General features: G+C 44.7%; 1 protein-coding gene across 2 annotated transcripts in view; it reads right to left on the bottom strand.

Annotated features, from left to right (window-relative positions):
- LOC125465790 (tyrosine-protein kinase JAK2-like) overlaps positions 1–22,413 on the bottom strand; it is a 125,709-nt gene that overhangs the window by 29,391 nt on the left and 73,905 nt on the right. For both annotated transcript variants that reach the window (XM_048559648.2, XM_048559647.2), the window contains 6 exons: positions 14,980–15,160; positions 11,718–11,842; positions 4,991–5,122; positions 3,888–3,975; positions 2,197–2,330; positions 237–375 (listed from right to left, as the gene is read on the bottom strand). In XM_048559648.2, the coding sequence (XP_048415605.1) occupies positions 237–375; positions 2,197–2,330; positions 3,888–3,975; positions 4,991–5,122; positions 11,718–11,842; positions 14,980–15,160 (799 nt within the window). The remainder of the gene's footprint in view (positions 1–236; positions 376–2,196; positions 2,331–3,887; positions 3,976–4,990; positions 5,123–11,717; positions 11,843–14,979; positions 15,161–22,413) is intronic.

Raw genomic sequence — 22,413 nt, 5'->3', positions numbered from 1 at the left:
ATGATCCCCTCTAATTTTGAACTCTCTCTATCTTAGAGAAAAGACCTTTGCTATGCCAAGTGAGAATACTCATCAAAAAAGAGATAGCAATCACATACCCCTCATATTCACCGGGAAAGCATGTGCTAACATTATATTTTGTGGCCTAGCATTGAGATGAACCATCTCTTCCTAACCAGTAAAAAGGCACCCTGATCAATGACACTTCTCTTCGCCAAGTTCTTTCAACCTCTTACCTTCGATTGGCAGGATTGTGATACTGACACCAGGGTCGCTCAGTTTGATAAATGGAGGGATCCCTGCTATCGCATCCCCTTCACGGGTCAATAGGACGTTCTTTGCACAGATGTTGCCGTGGACAATATGCTTGTCCTCCTGTAAAGACAAAAGCTTCGTATTAAACTGAGCCTCGAAGAAGGTTTGAAGCTGAACGTAGTTGGGTTGGTGAGGGCAACCTCGAGAATGTGGTGGATCTTGGAGACGGGGGTTTGGAAGATTATGGAAACAAGGCAAAGTATAGAAGCTACATTAGTGTGCTCAGATACTCGAGGATGAATAGGGCAGGTACAGGTGGAGGCAAAATACAAGATTGATGTCAGATTGTATTCCTTCACTTAATATGGTGATCAGCGATAAGAAAGAGTTACCCAGAAAAGGTGACTGTGCCCTGGACTGCTTCACTGCATAGCTTGAGGCTATGGGAAGATGGTAGAGTTGGTATTCTGAAGGTGAATTGAATGCTTCCAAGAATTCATTTTATCCAAATAATCATTCTGTTCCGAATGGCTTCATTGTAATAGTGAACTCAACATAGTTTCACAAAATTGTAGAATAGTATAGTAAAGGAGCCAGCCATTAGGCCCATCAGACTGTGCTGGATTTTAAGAGAAATCCAAATAGTTCCACTCTCTATGATTTCTCCATATTCTGGCAATTTTTTTTCTAATGCAATATTTATGCAGTTCCATTTTGAGGGTTACCATTGAATATGTATCCACCATCCTAAAGGCAGTGCTTGCTATATCCCAGCCACTCTTTGTGTAGGAATTCTTTCCGCATGTAAATCTAAGGAGGGAATTCCAGGATTTTGACCTTGTGACATGAAGCAACAGTGATATATTTGCCGGTGAGTGGCTTGGAGGGGAACTTGCACGGTGTGGTGTTCCCATGTATCTGCTGCTTTTGCCCTTCTAGATGGAAGTAGTCATGGGTTTGGAAGCATTGTTAAAGGATCTTTGGTGAATTTCTGCAGTGTATCTTGTAGAAGGCACACACTGTTGCTAATGATTGTTGGTGGTGGAAGAAGTGGTGTCAATAAAGTGCGCTGCTTTGTCCTGGATGGTTTAAGCTTATTGGGGCTTCACCCATCCAGGGAAGTGGAGGGTGTTCTATCATAGTCTTGACTTGTGCCTTGTAGTTGGTGGACAGGCTTTGGGGAGTCAGGAGGTGAGTTGTTCACTGGAATCTCTGACATCTTATATTTTTATGTGTGGTTACAATTGGGAAGATAATAGAGCACAGTAAGATCAGTTAAATAACCTGAGAATTTGTTTTACTTCTGTTGGTTCAGCGTTAAGATTTTGGCCCGGGAACCTTGGAAAACCACTCACCCAGACTGTACCACTCCCTGCTTTTATAAATGAAGATGGGAAGTACATAGAAACTAGGAGCAGGAGTGGGCCATTCAGCCCTTTGAACATGCTCTGCCATTCAATATGATTATGGCTGATCCTCTATCTCAACACCACATTCTCGTTTTATCCCTGCTCCCCTTTGTGCCTTTAAAACCTAAACAAAAGTCTATGTCTTTCATGAATATATCCAGCAACTTGGCCTCCTCAGCCTCCTATTGTAGAGAATTAGGAGCAGGAGTAGGCCACTCATGCCCTTGATCCTGTTCTGCTGTTCAATAAGATCCTGGCTGATCTGACTGCTTTACGAACCTACCACATCCCAATAACCTTTCACCTCTGTGCACACCATAAATTTATCTTCCTCGGCCTTAAAAACCTTCCTGAAGCTTTCTTCCAGCACCCACTGGAGGAACAACAATCCAACGAATCATAGCCCTCCATAAGAAAAATGTTTTCCCTTATTTGTGTCTAAAATGGCTAACCCCTGAATTTTGAACAGTGACCCGGGAGCCGTGAACATCCAGCAATGAGATAAGTGTCTCTTGCATGTTGCAATACCTACCAGGAAATTCATGGCGTAAGAAAGTTGCTTTGCAACTTCCAGCTTCCAGCTGATGTTGACACAGCTTTTGTTTCTGTTCTTTTTCAAGTACGTGTCCAGGGCTCCATATTTCATGTACTCCTGCACCATGATATCTGTAAAGCGAAAGGCAGCAAAACAAACGGACAGTCATTTTAGTGACTATTTACATTGTTCCTGATTTACATTTTAGTGTAAATCAGGAACAAAAATAAAATTGCTGGAAAAGCTCACTAAGTCTGGCAGCATCTGTGAAGGAAAAACAGAGTTAACATTTCGGGTCCGGTGACACTTCATTAGAATGTAAAGCGGATGTTTTGAAGACTCCTATAACTTAAGGTGCCCCCCTTCCACCAATAACACCTACATGCTGTTTAAGAACGTAGGAACAGGAGAGGCGCTTTGGCCCCTGGAGCTCATTTCACCATTCAGTGAGATCAAGACTGATCTGTGATCTAACACTGTACATCAAACTTTGCTCAACATACCTTCATGACTTTAGTTATTAAAAAAATGTCACTTTCGGATTTAACGTTCAAAATTAATCTTGCCCCTTGCTGAAGAGAGTCGCAAACACCTCTGGTCATTGTGTGTGGCAGTGTATCCTAATTCCACCCGAGTCTGACACTAATACTTTGACTATGGTTCCAATCTTTGAATCCTTGTCTGTGTATTTTACACAGAGATGCTAAATTAGCCTGTAGGTGTGTGTCACAGGCATTTAATTTAATGCTTTAAAATGTCTGCTCCATGCTACAAGCTGCTCTGGATCTTCCTTCAGATTTGTTTATTTTTTTGAGTCTCCGTGTCTAGATCTTACGAATCACAGACAGTGAGGAGAAAACAGTTAACATTCACACACAAAATCAAACACTAGACATTAGACTCGTCAAACTGTGGAAATATTTTCTTTCTATCTACCTTGCCTAAATTTTAATGCTATGTGATTGGCCTTTGAGCACTCAGATGAGGAGGAATGTCTTCTCTCAGAGTGCAGAACCTGTGGAATTCGCTACCACAGAGTGATTGAAGTAGAACATTAAATGTTTTCATGATGTGTAGGAGCTGATGTTGGACGGGGGCGGACAAAGTGAGAAGTCACATGACACCAGGTTACAGTTCAAAAGGTTTATTTGAAATCACAAGCTTTTGCTCCTTAGTCAGGGATGAAGCAGCAGTGCTCCGAAAGCTTGTGATTTCAAATAAACTGTCAGACTATAACCTGGTGTCGTGTGACTTCTGAGTGTTTTCAAGCTGGAGTAAGGTACAGTTTGCAGGGCTAAAGGTATGGGAAGAAAGCAAGGAGAGCGGTCTGACCATGTGAGAGAGAAAGAGAGACTTAGGTAAAAGGGGAGAGATACTGAGGACCATAGTGATGGCAAAATGTTAACATCGGACTGGTAAGGCAGAATGGCCTACTCTTCTTCCAGCACTACGCTGCCATGTGTTATAATGAAGACTCTTCATGCTTTAAAATAATCTGAATACTTAATTTCATTTTTTCATAGAATCCCTACAGTGTGGAAACAGGCCCTTCGGCCCAACAAGTCCACACTGAACCTCCGAGCATCCCACCCAGACCCACCCCCCCAATAACCCACCTGATCTACAAATGTTGGAAAAAGATAGAAGAGAACAATTCAGTCAAACTTCATGGATATTGCAGGACTTACTGTCATCGCTGACTGCACAGATTCCATAAACCAGGATTAGATGCTTGTGAGAAATTTGACTCATTATGCTTGCTGCCTCAAAGAATGACTGTAACAGTAAAGAAGGGTTCACATAGTTATTATGGTAACTATACTGACAGAGGTAGATCTCTACAATGCCCTCCAGCAATATAATCACCTCCCAACGCTTTTGTTTCTCTAACTAGCACCTTCCTAACAACACCCCTGGCTCCCACTCACATCATTAGACTGACGAATGGACCTCTCTAACTTCGAATAATGTTGATCTTGCTCTGTGCAGTTGTAACCTGTATGCCTCACTCTTGTCTAAGCACTCTGTGATCTGTATGACGGCAAGAAAAACTGAAAGAACCGCGGTTGCTGTAAATCAGGCACAAAAACGGAAATTGCTAGAAAAGCTCAGCATGCCTGGCTGCCCCTGTGAAGAGAAATCAGAGTTAATGTTTCGGGTCTGGTCACCCTCTATCAGAACCTTCCTGAGGAAGGGTCACCAAACTTGAAACATTAACTCTGATTTCTCCTCACAGGGGCAGCCAGGCATGCTGAGCTTTTCCAGCAATTTCCGTTTTTGCACCTGTATGTCCTTGTTCGCTGTGATCTGCCTATATAGCTCACAAAACAATGTTTTTCACTGTACTTAGGTACATGTGACAACAATAAATCAAATCAAATCACTCAAAAGTCCTTGACTGCACAACTATGGATTTCTATCTTTCTCTGTTCCTTTACCTCTCGAGATTCATTTGGGCCATCGTTGGTCATACTTCAATATTTGTTTTCCTCACAAAGACTCACTGACGGCACCACAATCCAATGACCATTGAAAACATCAATGGGCTAGAAGATGCCATTGAGCCTGTCAATAACCTTAACCTCGCAATAATATATTTATCCCCCTTATCCCTCTGTTGCAAAATCTTTCTGGGGGAGACACGTCAAGATTTTCTTTACAATTTCCGACACCCGATTCTGAACAGTTTAGTTTTAATTTCCTCCTTTCCCTGATCAATTCAATCAGATCAGTTTTCAATCTTCTAAAGTCTGATGTTTATTGCCCCCGAATGATGGGATGACAGAATTACCTCAGAGTAGTTCCTGTGTGTGTGATCCAGGACCTTCAATAAAACATCCATCTGGTAAAAATGGCAATCTGTGTTTCCTTTTCTTGTTCCTTTGAAGATCTTTGTAAAGGAGCCTTGACCCAGACTCTCACCCTGTCGTGATTGAAACAAAGCCCAACTGTTAGTTCAAAATGGCTTCCATTCCCATCTTAGGCACTAGGTTGTTGCAGCTCGCTGTGTCCCTGGCTCCTTCCTCTCATGGGGCTTCAATACAGCACTATTTAGATGGGGGCATTCATGCTACTGGTTAGAAAGTTACCCAATCACCAGCATGTTCTGAAATGTCAATATTACTACCGAGAAAGAAGCAGATGCATGGGATCACCGTCATCTGTGATCTGCCCTCCACACCGCTCATCACCCTGACTTGGAACTAAATCATTATTCTTGCACCATTGTTGGGTCAAAATGTTCAAACTCCCTCTCTAATGTCACATTGGGTGTTACTACAGCAGTTCACGAAGGCAACTCACCATCACTTTCTCAATGGGCAGCGGTAGGTAATGGCCCAGTGGTATGAATCCAGAAACTTAGCGAATGTTCTGGGGACCTGGATTCAAATCCCACAGTGGTGGCATTTGAATCTGATGTTTAAAAATAAAAATTGGAATTCAGTGTCTACTGAAATTATTACCGATTGTTGGAAAACCCATCCGTGATTCTAATGCCCTTCAGGAAAGGAAGTCTGTCATCCTCACCTAGTCTGGCCTACATGTCACTCCAGACTGACAGCAATGTTGTTGACTCTCAGTTGCCCTCTGAAATGACCGAGCAAGCCACTCAGTTGTATAATCGCTACAAACTCTCAAAGAAATGAAACAGGACAGATTGCCCAGTATCGACCTCGGCACCAGAAAAGACAACGGCAGAAACAGCCCTGTCGACCATGCAAAGCCCTCCTCATTGACATCTGGGGGCTAGTGCCAACATTAGGGGTTGGTGAGGCCGGAGAGAGGGGGATGTTGAGGCCGGAGAGAGGGGGATGTTGAGGCCGGAGAAAGGGGGATGGTGAGGCCGGAGAGAGGGGGATGGTGAGGCAGGAGAGAGGGGGATGGTGAGGCAGGAGAGAGGGGGATGGTGAGGCAGGAGAGAGGGGGATGGTGAGGCAAGAGAGAGGGGGATGGTGAGGCAAGAGAGAGGGGGATGGTGAGGCAGGAGAGAGGGGGATGGTGAGGCAGGAGAGAGGGGGATGGTGAGGCAAGAGAGAGGGGGATGGTGAGGCAAGAGAGAGGGGGATGGTGAGGCAAGAGAGAGGGGGATGGTGAGGCAGGAGAGAGGGGGATGGTGAGGCAGGAGAGAGGGGGGCTCTGGCAGAGCAATGGCAATGGCTGGAAAACCCGGAGTGGGACTGTGGCCGTGGAAAGGAAAGTTGGACTCTCTTAAGTTATTTTGTTTTCTTGTTGTATTTTAAGTTAGTGTTATTGACACCATGTATGTACGGCGAATATACCCACTTTTCACTGTATTTTCACATTGAATACATGTGATAATAAATGTTTCAATTCTCAAAGCCTGTCCACCACAACAAGGCACAAGTCAGGAGTGTGATGGAATGCTCCCCACTTGCCTGGATGGGTGCAGCCCCAAGAACACTCAAGAAGCCTGACACCATCCAGGACAAAGCAGCCCCCGCTTGATTGGCACCGCATCCACAAGTATTCACTCCCTTCACAACCGATGCTCAGTGGCTGCAGTGTGTACCGTCTACAAGATACACTGCAGAATTTCACCAAAGATCCTCAGTCAGCACCTTCCAAACCCACGACCACTTCCATGTAGAAGGACAAGGGCAGCAGATACATGGGAACACCATCACTTTCAAATTTCCATCCAAGTCACTAACCATCCTGGCTTGCAATTTTTTCACTCTTCCTTCACTGTCGTGGAGTCAAAATCCTGGAATTCCCTTCCCAGTGGCATTGTGGGTCAACCCCAGGAGGACTACAACGGTTTAAGAAGGCAGCTCACCCCCACCTTCTCAAGGGCAACTAGGGACGGGCAATAAATGCTGGCTGAGGCAGTGATGCCCACATCCCACAAATGAATAAAAAAAATTTAGGGATGGACAATAAATACTGGCCCACATTCTATGAAAGAATGCAGGAAATCATTCTCACACAGGAGCAATATTTCCTTCTGGCCCTTGGCACCAAATTTCCACTGTTCCATTTTTATTCCCAGACCTGAAGAAATGATGGGCTGTCCAGAGGATTCTTCGAACCGGATTTCCCTTCCTGGCCATGTGTAGGTTTATCAGTGTCACTGATGGCCAGAGGGCATTGAGATGTACCAGTTTTGCTAAGGGCATGTGTTTCTTTCCCAGTCATGGATTGAAGCAGTCATTGGTAAGCTGGGGTGAGGGGATTGACTGTACAGCTCTCTTCCGACAAAGGTAGGCAAACGTAAGTAAAATCTTCAGAGTTTTGGTCAGCCAGCCTCCAGATCCAAGTAACAAAGAGGGAGACTTTGTTGACGTCCCACAGCCACTGACAAATGACAGTGTTTGACAGCACTGATGGGCAGGAAGTGTTGGAATGGTTGTCCACAAAATTCCTGGTTTATCATGCAGCTAATCAGCTATAAGCAAGGCCCAGTCTATGCACATACAATACACAAAAGAGAAACCTAAAATAGGTTGTGATATTTTCTGAAGAAGTGTCCCAACCCGAAATGGCAGCCTTCCCGCTCCTCTGATGCTGCTTGGCCCGCTGTGTTCATCCAGCTTCACACCGTGTTATCTCATAGGTTGTGATATGATCATTTTAGCAGCTTGTATGAATGGCTTGATCTTAAAACATTGCAGCCGTCATAATGCATTCAACAATTGCTGATCCAAGACGCATTTAATGCCACATTCCACAGAGACAGCTTGTGATATCAATTAGTTTAAGTTTTCCTGAGCAACACTCTTCATGTTTCCTTATGGAACTGATTATTGATGTGAGATGGCCTGGAAGTGTTCAATCTGAATACAGAAATCCTTTTGTTCTCAGAGTTAAGGATATGACCAGAAATAAAGAAAGAATTTGCAAATTATTGACCCTCTTCACAATCTACTGATGTCACAAATGCTTTAGAGCCACTTAAAATACTTTTGAAATCTAATCATCCATGTGATATAGGAAACATAGCAACTAAACCATACCTCAGCAATACACCCAAATTTTTTCTTATTCATTTATAGAATTTGGGTATCACTGGCCAGGCAGCATTTATTGCCCATCCCTAATTGCCCAGAGGGCAGTTAAGAGCCAAACACATTTCTGTGTGTCTGGAGTCACATGTGGGCCAGACCAGGTAAGAATGGCAGCTTCCTTCCCTAAAGGACATTAGTAAACCAGATGGGTTTTTCTGATAAAGGCTTCATTGTCATCATTAAACCCTTAATTGCAGACTTTTACTGAATCCACCGTCCACCATGTGCCATTGTTGGATTCATACTCAGGTCCTCAGAACATTATGAAAAGGTAACTTTTTTTTCAAAAGTGTTGGTAGTGGGATAAATATTAGTAAAGACAGTTGATGGAACTCCCCAAACTATTTCCAAGCAGTGGCCGTGGGATGTTTTACACCCACTGGAGAGAGAGCAAACAGTGCCTCAGTTTAATGTCACATCTGAATGGTCTTCTGGCAGAACTCCATCAGTACTGCGCTCAGAACGTCAATAATACTGAATTCATATTTTAGAGCTTTTTATTCATTCACAGGATGAGGGCATCGCTGGCCAGGCAGCATTTATTGCCCATCCCTAATTGCCCAGAGGATGGTAAAGAATCAGCTACATTGCTGTGGGTCTGGAGTCACATGTAGGCCAGACCATGTAAGGATAGCAGTTTCCTTACCTAAAGAACATCAGCGAACCAGATAGGGTTTTTCCTGACAATTGGCCTGTGGCCAATCTTTAGATTGTTAATTCCAGAATTTTTTTTAAAAACTGAATTCAAATTCCACCATCTACTACAGTGGGATATGAACCCCAGGTTATTATCTGGGTGTCTAGATTAACGAAGTGATGACAATACCACTAGGCCACCACTTCCCGTCTCTGAAATGGGGTGAGCAGACATCTTGAGCAGCATTCCCTGTAAGCTGCATGGCTGCGAGCATGTACATTCACTCTGTAGCTCCCCACCTGTTGGCAGCGCTGTCTTCTGGTACCAGAAATCACTGACAAACACAGATCTTGGAGATTCACACATAAAAAACCAGCATGAACATTGATCATGTGCCTTTGCCCCTGGTCGGTGCTGCTCAAATACACGTTGTTATTCTCAAGTTCACTTCCTGATACCCAGACTCTCTTAAAGAGTCAAAGAATCAGCATTTCTTCACAGATACTTTCTTGTAACCGTGTTGAGAGCTTAATGACACTTCTTTGGAGAGGTGTGACTTGAACCTGGGTCTCCTGGTTCAGATGTCACACTCCAACAGTGCCACAACACCCTCCCCAGGCCTCTCATAGAATATATCATAGAATTGCTATTCTGCAGAAATAGATCATTTGACCCATTGAATCTGCATCAGTCCTCTGAAGAGGATCCCATCCAGACCCACGCTATTCCCGCATTTAGCCTGGCCAATCCACCTAGCCTGCATATCCTTGTACACTCTAGGCATTTTAGCATGGACACATAACCTGCACATGTTTGGGATGTGGGTGGAAACTAGAACTCCAAAAGGAAATCCACACAGACATATACAGAAGGGAGATAGAGGGGTTTGGTGATGTGGTGCAATGAGAACAATCTCTCTCTCTCTCACTCTCTCTCAATGTTGGCAAAGCTAAAGAACTGATCATAGACTTCAGAAGGAAAGGGGGAGAACAAGCCCCCATCTACATCAATGAACACAGCTGAGGCTGAGAGGGTGGAGAGTGGAGTGGGTCAAGTTCCTCGGAGTGACGATAACCAACGATCTGTCCTGGATTTCTCATGTAGGTGCAACAGTCAAGAAGGCACAACAGCGCCTCCTCTCCCTCAGACCGCTCAGGAAATTTGTTGTGCCCATAAGGCCCCTCACCAGCTTCTACAGATGCCCCATTGAAAGCATCCTGTCCGGGTGCATAACAGCCTGGTACAGCAACTGCTCTGCCCAGGACCGTAAGAAAGTACAGAAGATCGTGTGCACAGCCCAGACCGTCACAGAAGCCAATCTTCCATCCATGGATATAGGGGTACCAAGGTGTGGAGCTGGATGAACACAGTAGGCCGAGCAGCATCTTAGGAGCAGGAAGGCTGACGTTTCAGGCCTAGGCCCTTCTTCAGAAGTGGGGGAGGGGAAGGCAATTCTGAAATAAATAGGGAGAGAGGGCAAGGCGGATGGAAGATGGATAGAGGAGAAGATAGGTAGAGAGGAGATAGGCCGATCAAAGAGGCGGGGATGGAGCCAGTAAAGGAGAGTGTAGGTGGGGAGGTAGGGAGGAGATAGGTCAGCCCAGGGAGGACGGACTCGTCAAGGGGGCGTGATGAGGTTAGTCGGTAGGAGATGGCTTCAAAATCCCCCCTCCCCCCACCACATTCCAAAACCAGCACAGCTCATCCCTGCCTCCCTAACCTATCCTTCCTCCCAACCATCCCCTCCTCCCACCTCAAGCCCCACCCCCATCTCCTTTGCTTCTTCTGTCATTAACCCTGAATGATTGATTAGATCACACTACTGTTGGTGGGTCATGTGTGCTGAATTTCCTCCTGAATCAGTAGATCATTAACTAAACTTCAATGAGTGCTTCATTGACTGAAATAAACTTTATATATGCAAATAATGACTTCTTTTCATTCAATTATGACCAGCATTTAATTTTTGATTTTGACCTCACCCAAAAGTACCATTCTTGGAAACTGGGTTGGGTTATGAATGAGATGCAAGAATTTCACTTCTGGGTTCAAATCTAAAACAGTAGATAAGATTTATTTGCTTGTTGGCTGAATTCTGCACTGATTTTAAACCAGTCTTAATCTAACACTTGAGTTATAACAAAAATTGGTTTCTGTTGGGGAAGAGATTCAGAACACTGAAGCATTTGGCAATCATTTAAGCCTCTTGCAGGAAAGCTGGGAAAATATTGTACTGCCACAGTTAAGAATCTAGAATATATTGCTCTTGCAGAGTAGAGGAAATTTTTATCCTATCACTTAATGCTAGCCTCTTCATGGCACGAAAGTACCAGGTACTGACACTGAACTCTGCAAATCGAAAGATTCTATTCTCATTATTCATTGCCCTGACAAGTAGAGATGAACATAGCCAAGTTCTACATCAGTTAGTCCCTACACTCTCTTTAGTTGCAAATGACTGTGCATGTGAAATTACACTAAACTACAAAACAAAACTTTGGTTGCTGGAAATCTGAAACAAAATCACAAATTCTTAGGGACAAGATCAACAAGCCTGGCAGCATCTGTGGAGAGAAAGCAGAATTAACGTTTTGGGTCCAGTGACTCTTTCTTCGACTACTTCATGTTGCTATGTCAATGACTTTTACTGAACATCAATTTCAAACACTTCCTTCTGATGAAAGGTCACTGATAGGAGACATTCATTCTGCTTTATTCTCTCTCTCTCTCTCTCTCTCTCTCACTGTCTGCAGGAGTTTGTCTTAGCCTTTGCTGCAATTTCAGTTCAGATTTCCAGCAGCATAATTTTTCGCTTTTGCCGGCCAATCAAAGATTCTTTCTTCCCATGGACTCACCCAGACCAGCTCTTCCTTCTTCACTTTGTGGAACATCATCTGATGGACATTTCTTCGGTGCATGGTTGGGGAGGTGAGGAGGTCACTAGAACGACTGCTGCGTACAATAACTAAGTTGGATTTTTCTGCAAGGGGAAAGAAAAGAGAACATTGATTGGGATTGGAGCATTGAAGAGCTGTCCACCAGGGAAGAGAATCAAATAAACAATTGCTTTGAAAGCTGACGTAACAAGGTGTAGAGCTAGATGAACAGGGCAGGCCAAGCAGCATCAGAGGAGCAGGAAGGCTTCGGGCCTAGAGCTGTTTAGTTTACATTCAGGTACCATCAACTTGTTTATTACAGAAGTGCTGATAAAAACCTATATTATTGTTGTTTGAAACTAACATTTATCCCCATTCTGGGAATGAAATAATCTAAACTTCCCAACATGTAGTAGCGCCATCCTGCAAGCCCAAATGTAACACCAATGGAGAGATCTTATTTTGAACATGGGCATGACCACATGAGTTACAAACAGGAGTAGGCCATTCGGTCCTTTGAGCCTGTTCTGCCAATCAATAAGATCACAGTTGATCTAGAAATTCTACTTATCCCTGTGGCACTGTAGCACAGTGGTTTGCACTGCTACCTCCCAGCGCCTGGGACCATGTTCAATTCCTGTCTCGGGTGACTGTGTGGAGTTTGCACTTTCTCCCTGTGTCCGTGTGGGTTTCCTTGTGCAGTTTAAGTGGATTGGGCATTGCTAAATTTCCCCTAGTGTGGAGGGTTGGGTATGGGTGCAGTACTCTTCAGAGGTACAGTGTGGGTTGAATAGACTGCTTCCACATGATGTGACCCTTCATCCATTTGCTCATTTAGAATATATCTAACTTTGCCTTAAAAATGTTTGCTTTCCACTGCCTTTTGAGGAAGAGAATTCCACGTGCCTGTTTGTGAGGAAAAGAAAACTGTTTGTCACTTGTTTCAAATGGCTGATCACCTTTTTTTTAATTAATGATGCCTAATTCTAGATACTCCCCTAGCAGCAAACATCCTCTCCAAATCCACCCTGTAAAGAGCTCCCAGAATGTTATATGTTTCCATCTTATTTGTTTTAAAAGGAGGCAATGGTATAGTGATAATATCATTAGGACACAAAATTGGTTTGATGGTAGGAGATAGAGGGTTGTGGTGCAGGGTTGTGTTTCAAAGTGGAGGCCTGTGACCAGCGGTGAGCTGCAGGGATCGGTGCTGGGTCCACTATTGTTTGTCATTTGTATAAACAAATTGGACGAGAATTTAGAGGCATGGTTCATAAATATAGTCAACAGTGAAGGAGATTATCTAAGATTACAAAGAGATCTTGATCAGTTTGGGTCAATGGGCTGAGTAGGGATAGTTAGAGTTGAATTTGGATGAATGCGAGGTAATGTAAAACAAACAAGGGCAGGATGTATACACTAATGGTAAGGCCCTGGGTATTATTGTAGAAGAGAGGCCTAGGGGTTCAGGTACATAATTCTTTGAAATGTGCATCACAGGTAGACAGGGTGGTTAAAAAGTCATTTAGCACGCTTGCCTTCATTTCTCAGACTTTTGAGTATAACAGTTGGGATATTATGTTGAGATTGTACATAACATTGGTGAAGCCTCTCCTGGAGTACTGTACACATTATTGGTTGCTTTGCCAAAGGAAGGATATTTTTAAACTGGAGAGGGTACAGAAAAGATTGAGCAGATGTGCTGGATCTAGAAGGTTTGAGGTATAAAGAAAGGCAGGATAGGCTGGGATTTCTTTCACTGGAGCATAGGAGGTTGAAGAGACCTTGAGGAGATTTATAAAATCATGAGGGACATAGATAAGGTGAATAGCAAGCGTTTTCTCCCTTGGGGGTGTTCAAAACTAGGGAGCATATCCTTAAAGAGAGAGGAGAAAGTTTCAAGATGGACGTGAGGGGCAACGTCTTAATACAGTGTGGTTCATGTGTGGAATGAACTGCCAGAGGAAGTGGTGGATACGGGTACAGTTACAGCATTTAAAAGGCATTGGGTTGGGCACTTTAATAGGAAAGGTTTGGAAGGATATGGACCAAATGCAGGCAAGTGGGACCAGTTTAGTTTGGGAACAGGGTCAACGTGGACTGGTTGCTCTGAAGGGTCTGTTTCCATGCTGTATGACTCCTTAACTCAATGACTAGGCTATTAATCTAGGGAACCAGGTGATTTACTGGGGACCTGGGTTCAAATCCTGCTAGGGATCATTAGCCCAGTGACGATATCAGCACACACTCCTTCCTTGTTTGTGGAATCTTGCTGCGTAAAAATGGCTGCCATGTTTCTCACATGACAATACTACACTTCACTGTCTGTGAAGTGCTCTGGGGCCTGCCAATTGTTTATGAACTTTCTGTCGCTGTGATGCCATTAGCAATGCTGGACTTTAATTGTGAATTCCTGAAGCAGCCTTTATCAGGATAAAGAAATCTGACGCAGCACTCAAAACCGTAAGGAACTTAGACAAAGTAAACTAAACAAAACAAATGTTTTCCACTGGTCAATGAGTCTATAAGAGTGAGTCACATTCTAGGGGTTTAGGCCATTTAAGGCTGAGATGAGGAGACATGTCTTCACCCAGAGACTGGGAGCCTGTTGAATTCTCTGCCACAGAAAGCTGTTGAGGCCAAAGTATTGAATGCTTTCAAGAAGGTGTTAGATATAATTCCGAGGGTTAAAGGGATCAAAGGATATAGGGAGAAAGTAGAAATAGGGTATTGAGTTGAAATGATCAACCATTATCACATTGAATGACAGAACAGACTCAAAGGGTAGAATGGCCTACTCCTGCTCCAGTTTTCTATCTTTCTCCTTGCCTCTTCCTGAGTCCTTCATGTCCAGCAACTCAGCTCCCACACACTCAACCAACGTACCTGACACCTTAATCCTTGTGATTTTGCTTGTCTTTCAGGCAGCAGCCAAGGTGCTTCTAAGTGTGAGACTGGTCAGCATCTTGCAGTGGGTTGGACCTTCACCCTCGGGGTTGGAGTTTGGAGGGAAGGACCACCGCTGACTTCTAAGCTGCCTCAATGGCAAAACACAGCTCAGACCCTCCCGTGGAGAGTCAGCATAGATCACCGACTTAGCAACAGGGAATCCCGATGAAAATGGAAGATCCCACCCTTTAGGACATTCAGAGGGTAGGTTTTAAGGTGTTTCCTAAGCGAGGAGGAAGAGTGGTAGAGGGGCCTAGGGAGGGAACTTGGAAAAGTAAAGTAGAAATATTACCTTTGGGTCTGGGTGGGCAGCAAGTATTAAGCTGGATGCTGACACCTTCAGACATGAGGCCAGTCTTGTGATAGTAACTCAGAAGCTCCCTCAGGCTCTCAAACTGTCTGTGCACTCCAGCCAGAGAATAGCTTTTCTCCTTTATAATCAGACAGTCCTTGTAGTCTTTTCCAAACTGCGTCTGCAGCAAATGAAAGAGTGTTATCAAATGAAACACAGAAGAAAGCCATTTGATCCATCATCTCTGTGCTAGCCGAAAGTGTGTTGCCTTGATTACTTTCCTGCTCTTGGTCAGTGAGTTCTAGCACTTCAAATGAAAATCCTAAGATTTTGTAAACCGTGATGAAGTTTTTGTTAATACCGTGTTCTCAGGCAGTGAATCCCAAATCTACACCTCCCCCTAAGTGACCAAACACACCCCCATTCCCCTCTAATCCTTCCAACAATAACTTTAAGACTGGGCCCCCTGGTTATTGCCTCTGCTCAGATCACTTTCATACATATGAGTGGTTCCCATGCCAGACATCAGTCAATTGCAGACACCTGTCGTCTTATTTCCTTTGCTCTCTATCTTCCAGGCCTTCAATCACCTTTTGAATGTTATGTTTGAATCTGCTTGCACATCCCCTCTGAACTGAACTGTCCAGATCACAGTAACTCACTGTGTAAAACACGCTTAGGGTATTAGAATATGGAACGTGGAACAGTACAGCACAGTACAGGCCCTTCGGCACACAATGTTGTGCTGAACTTTTACCCGAAACCTAAGGTCAATCTAACCTCCACCCCTATCTTATACTATCATCCATACGCCCATCTAATAGCTGCTTAAATGCCCCTAATGAAGTAGACTCCACTACTGTCTCCGGCAATGCATTCCATGCTCCCACCACTCTCTGAGTAAAGAGCCCTACTTGTCCAGCATTGCTGCCTGCTGGGGAAGGACACAGGAGTGGAGGTTGCCCATGTAGGGACCTTGGCAAGTTGTTGGAAGGCACCTTACAGAGGACCCATGCACTGGCCATTGTACACTGGTAGGGCCAGAGCTGATGTTAAATTGGGTGCCATTTCAGTTCGCTGCAGCCAGTCAGAACTTCTGACTCTACTTGAAATTGAAGAGACCTCGTGTCAGTGATGAGCATTGCATCATATTCCCAACGTAAACCTTGTAAATGTTCAAGGCCAGGGAAGTGATCCACTCATTGTAATGTATCCTGGCTTGACCTGTCCCTTACAACTGCTGTTCTGCCAGTTAAGAGGTTGCAAATGAAGGGAAAACTAAAGATATGGATGATCCAAGAGGCTACAGTAATGGTACAGATGAAAGTCAGAATACTGGACCCAGTGTTCTTCAAAGTGGCCCTTATAAGGGATAGGAGTAGAATTGGCCTTTCAACCCACTGAGTACACTTTGCCATTTGATCATGTCATTCTTCTCGAGTAGTTCGGTTTGCTCGAGTAGTTCGAGAGGGTTTAAACTAGTATGGCAGGGGGGTGGGAACCTGAGCTGTATACCAGAGGTGAGCGTTGATGCAGGTGAGGCAGTAGCAAGAGGTAGACCAGCTAGTGGGAAGGATTTTCCTGGGAAGGAACCAAGGGATCGGTTAAAGTGTGTTTGCTTTAATGCAAGGAGTATCCGGAATAAAAGTGATGAACTTAGAGCATGGATCAGTACCTGGTGCTATGATGTTGTGGCCATAACAGAGACATGGGTTTCTCATGGGCAGGAATGGTTGCTGGATGTTCCAGGGTTTAGAACATTTAAAAAGAATAGGGAGGGGGGAAAAAGAGGAGGGGGTGTAGCACTACTAATCAGAGAGGGTATCACAGCTACAGAAGCTTCCTTTGTCGAGGAAGATCTGCCGACTGAGTCAGTATGGGTGGAAATTAGGAACAGCAAGGGAGTAGTCACCTCGTTAGGGGTTTACTACAGGCCCCCCAATAGCAGCAGGGAGATTGAAGAAAGCATAGGTCGACAGATTTTGGAAAAGTGTGGACGTAGTAGGGTTGTTGTAATGGGTGACTTTAACTTTCCTAATGTTGATTGGAACCTCCTTCGAGCAGAAGATTTGAATGGAGCTGTTTTTGTAAGGTGTGTTCAGGAGGGTTTCCTAACGCAGTACGTTGACAGGCCGACAAGGGGAGAGGCCATTCTAGACTTGGTGCTCGGAAACGAGCCGGGGCAGGTATCAGATCTTGTGGTGGGAGAGCATTTTGGTGATAGTGACCATAACTGCCTCACATTTTACATAGCTATGGAGAAGGAGAGGATTAGGCAGAATGGGAGGATATTTAATTGGGGAAGAGGAAACTATGATGCGATTAGACATGAGTTAGGAAGCATGGACTGGGAGCAGTTGTTCCATGGTAAGGGAACTATAGACATGTGGAGATGGTTTAAGGAACAGTTGTTGGGAGTGATGAGTAAATATGTCCCTCTGAGACAGGCAAGAAGGGGTAAGATTAAGGAACCTTGGATGACGAGGGCGGTGGAGCTTCTAGTGAAAAGGAAGAAGGTAGCTTACATAAGGTGGAGGAAGCTAGGGTCAAGTTCAGCTAGAGAGGATTACATGCAGGCAAGGAAGGAGCTCAAAAATGGTCTGAGGAGAGCCAGGAGGGGGCACGAGAAAGGCTTGGCAGAAGGAATCCGGGAAAACACAAAGGCATTTTACACTTATGTGAGGAATAAGAGAATGGTCAAAGAAAGAGTAGGGCCGATCAGGGATAGCATAGGGAACTTGTGTGTGGAGCCTGAGGAGGTACGGGAAGCCCTAAATGAGTTTTTTTTGCTTCTGTCTTTACGAAAGAAACCAACTTTGTAGTGAATGAAACCTTTGAAGAGCAGGTGTGCATGCTGGAATGGATAGAGATAGAGGAAGCTGATGTGCTGAAAATTTTGTCAAACATTAAGATTGACAAGTCGCCAGGCCCGGATCAGATTTGTCCTCGGCTGCTTTGGGAAGCGAGAAATGCAATTGCTTCGCCACTTGCGAAGATCTTTGCATCCTCGCTCTCCACTGGAGTCGTACCTGAGGACTGGAGAGAGGCAAATGTAATTCCTCTCTTCAAGAAAGGAAATCGGGAAATCCCCGGCAATTATAGACCGGTAAGTCTCACGTCTGTCATCTGCAAGGTGTTAGAAAGGATTCTGAGGGATAAGATTTATGACCATCTGGAAGAGCATGGCTTGATCAAATACAGTCAACACGGCTTTGTGAGGGGTAGGTCATGCCTTACAAACCTTATCGAGTTTTTTGAGGATGTGACTAGAAAGGTTGATGAGGGTCGAGCTGTGGATGTGGTGTATATGGACTTCAGTAAGGCATTTGATAAGGTTCCCCATGGAAGGCTCATTCAGAAGGTCAGGAGGAATGGGATACAGGGGAACTTAGCTGCTTGGATACAGAATTGGCTGGCCAACAGAAGACAGCGAGTGGTAGTAGAAGGAAAATATTCTGCCTGGAAGTCAGTGGTGAGTGGGGTTCCACAGGGCTCTGTCCTTGGGCCTCTACTGTTTGTAATTTTTATTAATGACTTGGACGAGGGAATTGAAGGATGGGTCAGCAAGTTTGCAGACGACACAAAGGTCGGAGGTGTCGTTGACAGTGTAGAGGGCTGTTGTAGGCTGCAGCGGGACATTGACAGGATGCAGAGATGGGCTGAGAGGTGGCAGATGGAGTTCAACCTGGATAAATGCGAGGTGATGCATTTTGGAAGGTCGAATTTGAAAGCTGAGTACAGGATTAAGGATAGGATTCTTGGCAGCGTGGAGGAACAGAGGGATCTTGGTGTGCAGATACATAGATCCCTTAAAATGGCCACCCAAGTGGACAGGGTTGTTAAGAAAGCATATGGTGTTTTGGCTTTCATTAACAGGGGGATTGAGTTTAAGAGTCGTGAGATCTTGTTGCAGCTCTATAAAACTTTGGTTAGACCGCACTTGGAATACTGCGTCCAGTTCTGGGCGCCCTATTATAGGAAAGATGTGGATGCTTTGGAGAGGGTTCAGAGGAGGTTTACCAGGATGCTGCCTGGACTGGAGGGCTTATCTTATGAAGAGAGGTTGACTGAGCTCGGTCTCTTTTCATTGGAGAAAAGGAGGAGGAGAGGGGACCTAATTGAGGTATACAAGATAATGAGAGGCATAGATAGAGTCGATAGCCAGAGACTATTTCCCAGGGCAGAAATGGCTAGCACGAGGGGTTATAGTTTTAAGCTGGTTGGTGGAAAGTATAGAGGGGAAGTCAGAGGCAGGTTCTTTACGCAGAGAGTTGTGAGAGCATGGAATGCGTTGCCAGCAGCAGTTGTGGAAGCAAGGTCATTGGGGTCATTTAAGAGACTGCTGGACATGCATATGGTCACAGAAATTTGAGGGTGCATACATGAGGATCAATGGTCGGCACAACATTGTGGGCTGAAGGGCCTGTTCTGTGCTGTACTGTTCTATGTTCTATGTTCTATGTTCTGCCTTCTCCCATAACCTTTGATTCATGAACCAATCTATCCATGTCTTAAATAAACTCAATGAGTTGAATACACTGACTGATCTTCACAGCCTTTTGCAGCAATGAGTTCTGCTGTGACCACCCTCTGGCTGAAGAAATTCCTCATCATTTTGGTTCTAAAGGATCGTCCCTTCACTCTGGGGCTTTGGGTTCCAGTCTCCCTGACAAGTGGAAACACCTTCTTCATGTGCCCTTTCAATATTCTGTAAGTTTCAATTAGATTTCCCATTCAATTAGACTCCATTGAGTACAGACCCAGAATTCTCTACTGTTCTTGATATGACAAGCCCTTCATCCCTGGGATCATCTTCGTAAATCTTCTCAGAATTTCCTCTAACACCAGGTCATCCTTCTGTAGGAACGAGGCCCAAAACAGCTCACAATATTGCAAATGCAGTCTGACCAGAGCCTTATACAGCCTCAGCAGTACATCTCTGCTCTTGCATTCTAGGCCTCTTGAAATGAATGCTAACATTACATTTGCCTCCTTCTCTGCTAACTGAACCTGCATATTAACCTAGAACTCCCAAGTCCCTTTATGCTTTGTATTTCTAAAACCTTTTCCCACTCAGGAAATGGTCTACGCTTCTATTCTTCCTACCAAATTGATTGAGTGATTGATTTTACTGTCACACGTACTGAAATATAGTGAAAAGCTTTGTTGAAAAGTGCTACAGGCAGATCACAGAAGCACAGAATGTACAGATCAAAAAGATTTAGAGGCACACAGATTACTTTGTAGGTTACATTATTTGAGGCTGGAGTCCATTCAGCAGTTTGATAATGACTGTAAAGAAGCTGTTCCTGAACCCGTTTGTGCGTGTGTTCAGGCTTCTGTACCTTCTGCCTGATGGAAGAGGTTGTGGAGATCATTACCAGGGTGTGATGGGTCTTTGATGATGTTGGCCGCCTTTCTGCGGCAACGAGCCATGTGGATGGAGTCCATGGATGGAAGGTTGGTTTCTGTGATGGTCTGGGCTTGCACACCACCTTCTGTAGTTTCTTACAGTCCTGGGCAGAGCAGTTACCGTACCAGGCCGTTATGCACCAGGACAGGATGCTTTCAACGGGGCATCTGTAGAAGTTGGTGAGGGGCCTTATGGACACGACAAATTTCGTGAGCTGCCTGAGGAAGAGGAGGTGTTGTTGTGCCTTCTTGACTGTTACATTTACTTGGGAAGCCCAGGACAGTTTGTCGGTTATCGTCACTCCGAGGAACTTGATGCTCTTCACTCGCTCAACCTCAGTCCCATTGATGTAGATGGGGCTGTGTTCTCCTTTCTTTCTGAAGTTGATGATCAGTTCTTTAGTTTTGCCAACGTTGAGAGACAGATTGTTCTCATTGCACCCTGCCACCAAGCCCTCTATCTCGCTTCTGTGTTCTGACTCGTCTGTGTTAGAGATCCGTTCCACTACGGTGGTGTTGTCATCGAACTTGTAGGTGGCTTTTGTTTGAAATTTGGCAACACAGGGCGTACAGAAGGGGGCTGAGGGCGCATCCCTGGGGGGGTCCAGTGTTAAGTGTTATGGTGGAGGGGGTGCAGTTACCTATCCTCACTGATTGCGGCCTGCGGGTCAGAAAGCTGAGGATCCAGGTGCAGAGGGAGCAGCTGAGACCAAGGTCACACAATTATCAGATCAGTCTGGAGGGAATGATGGTGTTGAAGGTGGAGCTGTAGGCAACGAGCAGGAGTCTGACGTGGGTGTCTTTGTTGGCCAGATGTTCCAGGGGTGAGTGCAGGGCTAGGAATATGCCATCCTCTGTGGACCTGTTATGTTGGTAGGCAAACTCATATGTTCCCACATTTTATTCCATCTGCCGCACCTTTACCCATTCTCCTGTCCTGTCCAAGTACTTCTGCAGCCAGCCCACTTCCTCAACACTACCTGTCCCTTCACCTCTCTTTGTGTCATCTGCAAATTTAGCAACAATGCCCTCAGTTCCTTCATTTATGTGTGACGTGAATATTTGTGATCCCAACGTGGACTCGTGAGGAGACCCACTAGTCACTGGCTGCAATCTTCTAAAATGTCCTTCTACCCCTACTCTCTGCTTTCTGCCAGTCATCCAATCCTCCATCCATGCCAGTATCTTGCCTGTCCTTTGTCTAACTTGGTTGTTAACTCCTCAAAGAATTCAAACAGATTTGTTACGTGTGACCTCCCCTTGATGAAAGCGTAATGATTCAATCGGATTTTATCAGGAACATTCAAGTACTCTGCAATCTCATCCTGAATAATGGACTCCAACATCTTATCAATGTCCAAGGTCAGGCCAACTGGTTCCCTCCCTTCCTGTTATATTAGCTTCAATGTTCGTTGCTGCTTGATTCTTATCTGGATACTGATGAGGGTTAGCACAAACAACTTCATTAATCAGGATTAATTGTGATGACTGAATCATTGTTCAGGTTTATGAAAGGGTTAGTCCCAATCACAGCATTCATGAATGGTTTAATCTTTGCACTTATGAGTTTCTGTTGCAACAGGTCTCCAACAGTCAACATCTGAAGAAGGACCGAGGCTCTGAAAGCTTGTGATTTCAAATAAAACTGTCAGGCTATAACCTGGTGTCATGTGATTTCTGACAACTATCAACAGGCAAGGGTTATTATAGGAACCAAAAAAGGCCATTCAGCCCTCAAGCCTGTACCACCAAATAACGGTAGTAGATTCGCTAACTTTAGGTACATTTAAGTCGTCATTGGATAAGCATATGGACGTACATGGAACAGTGTAGGTTAGATGGGCTTGAGATCGGTATGACAGGTCAGCACAACATCGAGGGCCGAAGGGCCTGTACTGTGCTGTAATGTTCTATGTTCTATGTTCTAACAGCTTACCAGTACCAGAACTCCACTTCTTCCCTTTGGTTTGGTAACCCATTCTGCTCTCACCAAACCAAAATCCCAGACAGGATCAACGTTGT

Source organism: Stegostoma tigrinum, chromosome 30, assembly GCF_030684315.1.
Source record: "Stegostoma tigrinum isolate sSteTig4 chromosome 30, sSteTig4.hap1, whole genome shotgun sequence".
In the NCBI taxonomy this organism is placed as follows: Eukaryota; Metazoa; Chordata; class Chondrichthyes; order Orectolobiformes; family Stegostomatidae; genus Stegostoma; species Stegostoma tigrinum.
This window is presented reverse-complemented; position numbering and strand designations above follow the sequence as displayed.